The sequence below is a fragment of the Ictalurus furcatus genome, chromosome 16 (assembly GCF_023375685.1).
Source record: "Ictalurus furcatus strain D&B chromosome 16, Billie_1.0, whole genome shotgun sequence".
Taxonomy (NCBI): Eukaryota; Metazoa; Chordata; class Actinopteri; order Siluriformes; family Ictaluridae; genus Ictalurus; species Ictalurus furcatus.
Window position 1 is genome coordinate 13315130 of NC_071270.1, and position 10478 is coordinate 13325607.

The window sequence follows — 10478 nt, forward strand, 5'->3', positions numbered from 1 at the left end:
TCCCATTAACACCCATATCAATCAATCACTGAATACGAATATGGATCTTCATTGTGTTAATAGCTTACATAAAGCCTAAAAACAAAATCCTAGTGTAGTTTGTAATTTGTTGTAGATGTTCAGCAACTGAATTATGTACTCAGCAAAAAAAGAAACATACCTTTTTCAGGAGACTTTATTTTTAAAGATAATTTTCTAAAATACAAATAAGCTTTACAAATATTTATTGGAAAGGATTTAAACAATGTTTTTCATGCTTGTTTAATGAATCATAAACAATTATTGCACATGCACCTGTGGAACAGTCCTTAAGACACTAGCAGTTTACATGTGGTAGGCAATTAAGGTCACAATTACAATAACTTTGGACACTAAAGAGACCTTTCTACTGACTTTGAAAAACACCAGAAGAAAGATGCCTAGGGTTCCCGCTCATCTGCGTGAACATGCCATAGGCCTTCTGCAGGGAGGCATGAGGACTGCAGATGTGGCCAGAGCAATAAACTGCAATGTCTGTAATGTAATATGCCTAAGACGGTGCTACAGGGAGATAGGAATGACAGCTGAACGACCTTACAGTGGCAAACCATGTGTAACCATGTGTCCCCCCAGACATGATCGAGAACTTGCAAATGCCTTGGTGGATGAGTGGGGTGACATATTAAAGCAAGAACTTACACATCTGGTACAGTCCATGAGGATGAGATGCACTGTAGTACTTGAAGCAGCTGGTGGCCACACCACATACTGACTTTAATAATTACCCCCCCCCCCCCCTTCAGGGACTCATTATTCCATTTTTGTTTGTCAAATGTCTGTGAAACTTGTTCAGTTTATGTCTCAGTTGTTGAAAGTTTTTATGTTAATACAAATATTTACACATGTTAAGAAATTTGCTAGAAATAAAAGCAGTTGAATGTGAGAGGACGTTTCTTTTTTTGCTGAGTATATAATGTTAACAATACATCATCAGTACCTATAGCTTTTCTGTATGAAAATTGCAATGGATCTAGAACGTCACTCACAGAATTAAATGCCTCATGATTACTCTGATTATACTAGATTAAATGGCTAATTAGTGAAAGAACAAAGTAGAACAAAGTAGCCCAATAAAGTGGTCATTGAGTGTAAAGGTACTGTATATATTGCACCTTCAATAAAATATAATAGATGTGTAATCATACGTGAGTGAGTGTTACTTTTACATACATTGCAAGAAAACCGTTAGAAATAATTATCGTGAATTATATTGAGATGGAGGCACAACACTAGGTACTGCAGCACAGTTGCAAACTCAAGATTATGAAGACCACGTTAGAATAAAATCAAGACTGATTTAAAAAACATTATGCTATATTATTATACCCATATATTAGAGTCATATTGGGTGGTGGGATAAGTAGCAAAGCCGTTGCTGATCTCAAAAAATGGATAATCAGCAGTTTGGTAATGTTTACTTCCTTAGTAAAATAGAAGAATGACCAGTTCAGGAAATTACTTTGAATGAACTGACATGGGAAAGACACACAATGCTGCTGATGTGAAATTGTGAAATAGTCTCAACATAAACCCAGAATTGTGGAATAATAATAATAATAATAATAATAATAATAATAATAAAAGTCTACTTCTGACCTCCTGTCCAAATATTTCACGACTAACTGACTGATAGCAGTCATATCAAACCAGTGACTACAATTCCCATCCAGCACTGCGGCCTACAAACATGGCCGTCATGGACCGCAATTCCCAGAACACACCTTCATTCTAATCACGCACTCCTGCATCCAATTTACACTTACAATCACACCACACATATAAGAGACTGTTCAAACCCTTAATCTTTGCGAAGTATTACGCTCAGTTGCTTAGTCTCTGTCATTATTCCAAGCCTTATATCGTGTTAGCTTTTCTGGTTCTTGACTTTGTTTACTCTGTTGACCTCGATTCTCTGCCTTGCCTAGTTTAGACTGTTTGCCTGATCGTTTGACCCTTACCTGCCTATGTACATTCTCCCTGATCCTTTAGACTTCTTGTTGTTTGATTAAACTGCCATACCTGCACTTGCTTCCGTCTCAGCCTCCATTACGTGACAGGAAAGCTGAAGGAACATTTTCTAGCTCTTGGCCATTCTGTGTATATGAACAAGAAACTAAATAAAAAATTTAGGAGCATCCAGAAAAATAATCTTACAGTAATAGTCAAATCCTGAGCACAAATACACTATATATATATATATATATATATATATATATATATATATATATATATATATATATAAAGTCATCCTTTATGTTTGGCTTTTTTTTTTTTTTTTCAATCTACTACTTTTGCTTTCTTTTGTCTGCTTCTTTGTGTGTACATAGAGCACGGTTACAAAGCATGTCCTTCAATCGGACTAGAAAAAAAGCATCATTCCATGTTTTAGTGTTGTTTTTCAGTCCAGCATCTCATAATAACCCTCCGAAGGCAAAGGATATGGTTCCAATAGGTTTTTCTAAATGCTCTCAATAAACCTGCACCTCTATCTCATGTAATGGTTGTCAATACATTTCCGGACAACCTATAAATGGATTCCTAATGAATCCCTTCATCATCATTTCCTCTTAACATCATCCAAACACCATCAGACAGTAAATGCCTGTCTCTCTCTCTCTCTCTCTCTCTCTCTCTCTCTCTCTCTCTCTCTCTCTCTCAGAGACTTTATTAGCTCTTTTAGCTACATAAAATCCAAGAAAACTGAAAGTTTCCTAAATTAAACAGAATGGTCAAAACAGTCACATTAAATGTCACAAGGTGTACTATTTTGGAATGTTATGTTTTAATAAACACACAAATTATATTTATTATCTTATATAATTTATATGATAAATGTTGAAAGATGAAATGTTGACCCTCTTGAAATACACTTTTGCACTGCATGCATGTATTGCAAAAGCGATGTTTTGTACGGCGTCAAACCGTTGCATGACGATAGCAGCAAATGAAAGCTGTCCTAAGTCGAAATAATGCCCATGGCCATATAAGGTAATTTTTAGTTTCATGTTATCACATTGCTTTGTATTACATGGCCATTTAAATGTGTAAATGATGACAGAAGGTACACTCGTGGCACCTGATATTTTATTTTATTCCATGGCCATGAAGTGGAAGTAGCGCATTATCTCAAGAACGAGTGGTTGAATGTTTTTTTTGTTTTGTTTTTGTTGTTTTAGGATTCATGTGGTATTATAATTGTAGCCAGCAGATTGGATTGGGGAACTGATCCAAATGGGGGTCACGGTCACATCAAGGTCAAATGTCTGAAATATTTGTTCTGTAATAGCTTCCTATGTGTTTGATATATATTTAAGGGCATAACTAAATTATACATACACACACTTGATAAATGAGACCCCAGAATCTGAAGTATTTGCTGTTTTCTACCAACACGAAGAAAGAAAACATCAGTTACAATCCTTACTCTTGTATTAAACCAGGTAGTCTGCACTTTCACATTATAGTATTTGATTCATTTCATATGTTCTGGAAGACAGATCCAAAAACAACAACAAAAAATAAATAAAAATGTACAGCTGCTTACAGAATGCACTAACCTGTACATCTAGGCTACATTTGCTGTATTCTTTTTAGTGCATATAAAATTTGGTACAAGAATTAGTTGCTTTAGATCATCTTTATTCATGTTGCATGCATCAATTAACGAATCACATATATACATTAACAATAAAAACAACAATGTATAATTAGAAACATAATAAAGATCCTTTACAATGTGCAAGTGCGTTTTATATAATAAGTCAGAAACAATATTATTTCTTGGAAAAATCCCTTCACATAGCATTGATTTATATTTATATGTGGGTTTTATAATGTGTTATTTTATTAGGCATGGTCCATACTTTCTACAAAATAGCTTTGTTTCAATAAATAGCACAATGTGTATAACTTGCAACGACTTAGTTCTATGCCACATCCATTATGCAGAGTTATTTTTCTTTTCTCCGAATCTCAAACAATGAATGAAAGTCATATTATAGAAACCAAAGACATTTTTGCCCATCTAAATGTGAGTATGAATAACAGAAGCTACAGTTCTTGTTCTGGAGGAAGGTCACTTCAGTCCACTTAATGAAGGATTTTGGAGGCACCAGAAATAATGAGCTTCTTGTAGAATATTGCAGCTACAATAATAATTCCAACACAGCTAAACGCCAGTATGCCCACTGCCACACCCAGGCCGACAGAGGAGTCTGAACCAGCCTTACTGGTTGATACAGCTAAGACAGAGGACATACAAACAGAGAGGATATACATATTTGTGAAAGTTATCTTGGTAGCTACAAAGAAATATAATCAGAAAAGCATCCTCCTTTATAAAATATAGGCATTTATCAGATATGTATTATACCCAGCAATATATGGCTAAATGGAAAAGCAGCTGTGGTTGTATACAATATAAGAAAACAATCCTGTCTGTTAAATTTATATGGTGGTTCATACAGATGTAGATTACCTTGCTCTTTTGTTCCTGAAGCTGTGTCTGCAATGAAACAATGAGAAGTTAGATTATCAGATTTTATCAAATAGGTTTATGTCATGTCATATTATATCATATCATTTGTGTGTGGGTGGATATAATTTGAAGTTCATACTGATGTCAGATCTGGTAATGATGAGGGGTGAGGTGAGAGTAGTGGAGTTTGTGATTCCATCTTGAGGTAAAACAGTAGGCTGCACCTCTCTTCTCCTCCTGCCTGAAGAACATGTCTGATGGACAGTAAAAGAACAAGAAACATAAGTGTATATGTAGACAAGTTTTTGTACACAAATTGCTATCCAGATCCTAGGACAGCAATTCTCAAGTATTGTTATAAAGAATGATATGTGTTTAAAAAATAGTAGCCAGAACAGATCCATGCATTGTATGTGAAGGCCAGCGATACCCACAAAGAAAACTTGAGAACTGCTGTCCTAGGATATTTGCTTTATATCACCAAACCAGATTTACCAAAATTAAATTGACAACGCAAATGCAGCTTATGCAACCACCCTGACACCCTTTTACAGACCCCTCCCCCCATTATAACCTTTGATTGTTTGCATATGATATTAATAAATACTGCCTTAACCCACATTTTTAGGGTTTTCTTAAATATTTTATTTATAATTTTAAGTAATTTATTTATACTTTATATCTTATTTATTATAATGTTAAAGCAAGTCTTAGCTAACTTCTTTTTCTTAATAGTATAGGTTGACCAGTATATATGTATGTGTATATGGGTGTGTATTATTGATGCAAGTTGATACTCACCCTAAAGTTAACACAGGCAGAGCTCTCACACAGTCGTGTGATGCAGTGCAGATAGTAGCTAGAGATAGTTAGGTTTTGTTGCTCTGTAAATCGGAAGGCCGGGAAGTAAAAGCGAGCATTTTGACTTACACCATTCTCAGTGATGTTGGTCATCTGATCCTTGACACACCTGGTGAAGATTAAGAGCAGTGTATGTTAATGAAAATAATGGTTATTTTGACATTACTAATGTCCTCACATTCAAAACTAAATAGTTTAGTTTACCGATTGTCTGAAATTTCATTTTATGAACATACTAATGCGTTTTGGTTATTCATACCCTTAACAATTTCAGAATGATCTTTGATTATTGTGAGTAATTTAGAGTAATTACTAGTATTACTCCAAATTATTTGATCATAAATCTATAACAAAATAGAACTAATAAGAGATGCCAGTATGTTTATTCATGCTACAATCAGGTATTTCCACAGTGATTTTAACAGAGATTAAAAATTTCAAGGTCCATCTCTCAGTTTTTTCCAAAAATGACCAAAAAATGTATTTTAAGACACATTTATAATTCAATAAATACATAAATACTGCAGTTTTACTTTACATCACACAACACAGTACACAGCCTAGGTTGCAGCTTTCAATAAAGCTCTGGAGTCTATAGAACGTACTATTTTAATATTGTATGTGAAAAATACTGTATACAATGCCATTCATTATTATTCAATCGACCTGGAACTTTTCAGCATTTTGTAGCATGGAACCGAAATTAATTTGAATTATATTGTATGTCATAAATCTACACAAAATAGTCCATAATAGTGGAGTGTCTCTCTTGGTTGCTTCTGTGACTAATGCCCGCTTTACTCATTCCATGAATTGTTCACAGTGTGGTATATAAATTTTATTAAAAAGCCCTGATTGATACTTTTCCAGAAATTTGTACTGAACCAGTGGACTCCATTCAACAAATTATGTGACTTCTGATGATAACTGGCTGCACCAGAACTAATTTAGTGACTACAACTTTGATGAATGGGTATCCCCCTCTACACAATTATGGGCTACTTTGTGTAGATTCCTGACACATAATCTTAATTAAGTGCATTTTATTTCCAGGTTGTAACACTACAAAATGTGGAAAAATTCACCAGGGTAAAAACTTATGCAATAGATTCTATTCATATTTTGAATTTTGTTGATATATCAACAAGAAATCTATTCAAGACAACACCTACCACATATAAGGAGTAGTATTTATGCCTAATTTTCAAATTTGTAGAACCTACCCCACAAATAGATTATAGAAGGTAGACTGGGATGGGTAACGGGACACAGAAGCATAGCACCTGTCCAACAGCACGTAGTACCTGTAGTCAAACAGAATCTTCATTACTAATCTCTCTGATAAAAATAAGGCAAGCCAAAAGGAGTCAGGAGCAATATTCAATAGATACATAGATTTTTTTTTTTTTTTTTTTAATTATCTTACTGAGAAGTGAGGCTGGTGGCTTGAACCAGAACAAACACATTTGACTTCAATTGAATCCCCTGAGTGGGAACTATAAGAGGTGTGGTATAGTTTGCATCCTAAAAGAAAAAAATATATATATAAAGTTTTCACAGTTTTATAAACAACCAAAAAAGAAACTTTCACATATAGAGGTAGGTCACTGTAATGCATTCATAAAATTTTCAGCTCTATATAGCAAACATGCAGATATGCAAAGATACTGTGTTGCTGAAATGCCTTACACTGTACAGCTTGAGGCTGAGAGTGCTGATGAAGCTGCCATTTTTGTCCTTCACTGCAATGGCAGAAGATGACCTGTGTGTAGAGAGGGTTTGTATTTTATTAGCAAATAAAGATTAGGGCTTAATTATTATGTCGACTATAATATTTTCATGAAGTACTTTCAGTAACATTTCAGTATTTTATATCTAAAACAGGTGAGTGGAGGATTCTCAGAGATCACCACTATAGCACTGTTATCTTAATGAAGACATTTATCAGTGTGACTTGTATATTGTATACTAATCTCCTAATAGAAGAATATAATTTATTCCCGAACCATGTTGATGTATCTATTAACTAAGGGAAATACCTACACATCAAGTCGTGTGTTGTTGATCACATACTCCAGAGGATAGGCACAAGAGTAAAAGTACTTCAGGTCAGTGTTGTAGGTTACCACACTCGCTGAGGTGTCAACTGATCGCACCAGGCCACTGAGGTTTAGTGACTGAATGTTGGAAAAGTCTGAGAATATTCCGGTGCCTGGAGCACTAATGGTCTGGGGAGCAGAGCAGAGCTTCTATTATATTCTGTTATTGTAAAATATAGAATACAATAACAATTTAAGCGATTACACTGAGCAGGGTAACTCTGTTGTTAGCCTCATCTACTGTATATATCCAGGGCCACATTACAGAAAAGTCCACATTGCAGAAAATATCCTAAGTCAAGATCTGGTAAGTGGATTTTTTTAATCATATTACAGAAGGAAATCATATCTTAATTTTGGAATAATATCTTTTCTTGCACATTAGGGGTATAACTTTAGTTGTCCAAATGGCAACAAAATATATTAGCGAAAACTAATAGGAGGTATGAATAGAGTTAAAGGCCCATCTCAAACAATAACGAAAGAATGTATTTTAAGGGATTTTAATCTCTCTTTTTTTTTTGTAATTACTGGGATTACTACAAAATTATTTGATCATAAATCTATAACAAAATAGAACTAATAAGAAATGTCAGTATATTTGTTCATGCTACAAGCAGGTATTTCCACAGTGATTTTAATAGAGATTTTAAAAATCTCTCAGTTTTTCCAAAAATGACCAAATAATATATTTTAAGGCACATTTTAATAATTCAATTAATACATAAATACTGTAGTTTTACTTTACATCACACAACACAGTACACAGCCTAGGTTGCAGCTTTCCATAAAGCTCTGGAGTCTGTAGAATGTACTATTTTGATATTGTATATGAGAAATATACAATGCCTTGCATAATTATTCACTCCCCTTGAACTTTTCCACATTTTGTAGCGTGGAACCGAAATTAATTGGGATTATACTATATGTCATGAATCTACACAAAATAGCCCATAATAGTGGAGTGTCTCTCTTGGTTGCTTCTGTGACTAATGCCCTCTTTACTCATTCCATGGATTGTTCACAGTGTGGGATATAAATTTTATAAACAAGTACTTTAAGGAACATTTTAATAATTCAACAATAGTGTCAGCTCATGCACATTATGTTATGTTATTCTTTTTATTATTATTAATAGAGATGTGTGTAAGACTCTTTTTTTTTTCTTGGTCATGCTATTATTATATTTGTTTGGGCCTGGCCACAACTTTTATAAACGTATTTAGTTGGTTCTATTTCCCAAAATATAAACAAACTAGTAGCCTAATTTAAACCACTGACACTGACCAGGTATTTACTAAGGATGAATGAATGGACACTGTAAATGCATCTCTATAAATGCATCATTCACACTCATGTTAATGAATATGGTCTTTCTTTGTCCCGTGAGCTTCATAACTGACCACTCAACAACATGAAAGTAAAAAGCTCTGTTCATTCCAAATAATGTATCTCATTTAGTTACATGCTTATTAGACATTATATCTCAGGTTATGAAATCCTAAACTAGTAGATAATCAATTGTCATATTTGTTAGCTACCAACCAAATATGCATGCACAGCTACAAATTTAAGTTATGGTTAATTTGAAATGGCTCCCTATTTTCTATATGAAAGACATCAAAGCCACTATTTCTCACACTGTACTAACTCATGGAAGCCATAATTCACATCATTTTAGTCAGCATTTACAAATTTGTCTATTTTTTTTTTTACATCTTGCAATATACAGGTAAAGGTGCCAGCATTATGCTAATTGTTATTGGTAAGCAAGCTAATGTTGGCTAAGCAAAGAAAACACCCTGTCATTTGGTAAAAGCCACCATTAGAACACTTTTTATGAGATTTGTGCAAGTTAGGATGTTTCTGTAATACAGCCCCAGCACAGAATATCAAAATTGTTTGATCTGTACATTTATATTGACAAAATCTTTAATAAATTTTTGTTTTAAGATTATTTGCGTTTGTGAGATTTTTTCATGAGTCATTTATTGAGGCATCCCATATAAAAGCTGTAACTGATGCACTTTTTGTATATTGTGTTGAAGTGCTATTTTCTTACATTGAGGTTGCTGCCACAGCTGTTGTTTGCACCCATTGGAAAGATGAAGCGTACCACAGGAGGAACGACGGTATTGTCCAAGGTGCCTTTGCAACTGGGGTCATTAGTAATGCCATTGACAAAAAGTGATGACTCGTTGTAGCCGGCATAGATAGCTGGGCAGATTTGTATGGTTAGATTAATGTAGCTTGTGCCACAATCAATAGAGATGTCACTGTTGTCTAAAGGAGGAAGAAAAATATGATTACAAAATGCAGCTACCAATTTTGATTACGTTGTCTGATTATTAGATGTAAAATCTCTAAAGCACCTAATTTAAAAAGAGAGTATGAGTTACAAAGTATTACACATATTTCTAAAGCTGTGGATCAAAAATATTGGATAATATTTATTTTTTTAAAAAAGAAAGAAAGTGCATTTCATTAAAAAGTACCTGGTAATCTGAGGAAGCCTGCACAATTGGGAATTGCCTGACTTCTAACAGCAGTCACAGCAATGGAGATGAGGTAAACCTGGAGGAACATTTTCCACTTCTTGGTTGTGCTCAAACCTGTGCATAAAGAACACATATTCAAGTCAGACACCGCAACGTCCCGAAGTTTCGTTTTAACCATCCTTAGAAGATACAACGATATGAAGAAAATATGAAGAGATGACCTAAAATGACAGATCCAGAGCACAGGTATGCACCTTGTATCAGATACTTCAGCTCTGCCCTTTGGTTGGATGTTCTCTGGCTTAATGCTTAAAGGGGCTTAATGCTGCATTTTTATAAGGAATGTTCTTTGGCTGGATTGGCCGAAAATAAGGTCACTGCAATTTTGTGTGTCCCTTGTGTTCAGCTTATGAGAATAGCCTTTATGTGAATACTTTGCAATGAAACCTTCTCTGAGTGAAACGACACACCTAAAAGTTTCAAAGATACACAACTTTCAATGAC

General features: G+C 34.4%; 1 protein-coding gene across 2 annotated transcripts; it reads right to left on the reverse strand.

Annotated features, from left to right (window-relative positions):
• Positions 1-3642: 3642 nt before the first annotated feature.
• si:ch211-103f14.3 (zona pellucida-like domain-containing protein 1) lies at positions 3643-10265 on the reverse strand. Of its 2 annotated transcripts, none has more exons than XM_053646143.1 (11): positions 10229-10265; positions 9972-10088; positions 9539-9759; positions 7421-7605; positions 7067-7139; positions 6804-6901; positions 6601-6681; positions 5318-5486; positions 4656-4770; positions 4517-4543; positions 3643-4280 (listed from the first exon to the last, which is right to left on the reverse strand). In XM_053646143.1, the coding sequence occupies exons 2-11, from the start codon at positions 10060-10062 to the stop codon at positions 4129-4131; spliced, it is 1212 nt and encodes a 403-aa protein (XP_053502118.1). In that variant the 5' UTR covers positions 10063-10088; positions 10229-10265; the 3' UTR covers positions 3643-4128. The 2 variants fall into 2 exon arrangements, with proteins under 2 accessions (XP_053502118.1, XP_053502117.1); XM_053646142.1 differs by having other exon boundaries at positions 10196-10265.
• Positions 10266-10478: the final 213 nt, after the last annotated feature.

What these genes read in the sequence shown, in the direction of transcription:
- si:ch211-103f14.3 (XM_053646143.1), bottom strand. Translation starts at nt 10,062, where the DNA reads ATGTTCCTCCAGGTTTACCTCATCTCCATTGCTGTGACTGCTGTTAGA. An exon ending in TTCTATAATCTATTTGTGGG is followed by an intron (nt 5,487 to 6,600) that starts GTAGGTTCTACA and finishes AATCTTCACCAG; the next exon opens with GTGTGTCAAGGATCAGATGA. An exon ending in CTGCCTGTGTTAACTTTAGG is followed by an intron (nt 4,771 to 5,317) that starts GTGAGTATCAAC and finishes ACTGTCCATCAG; the next exon opens with ACATGTTCTTCAGGCAGGAG.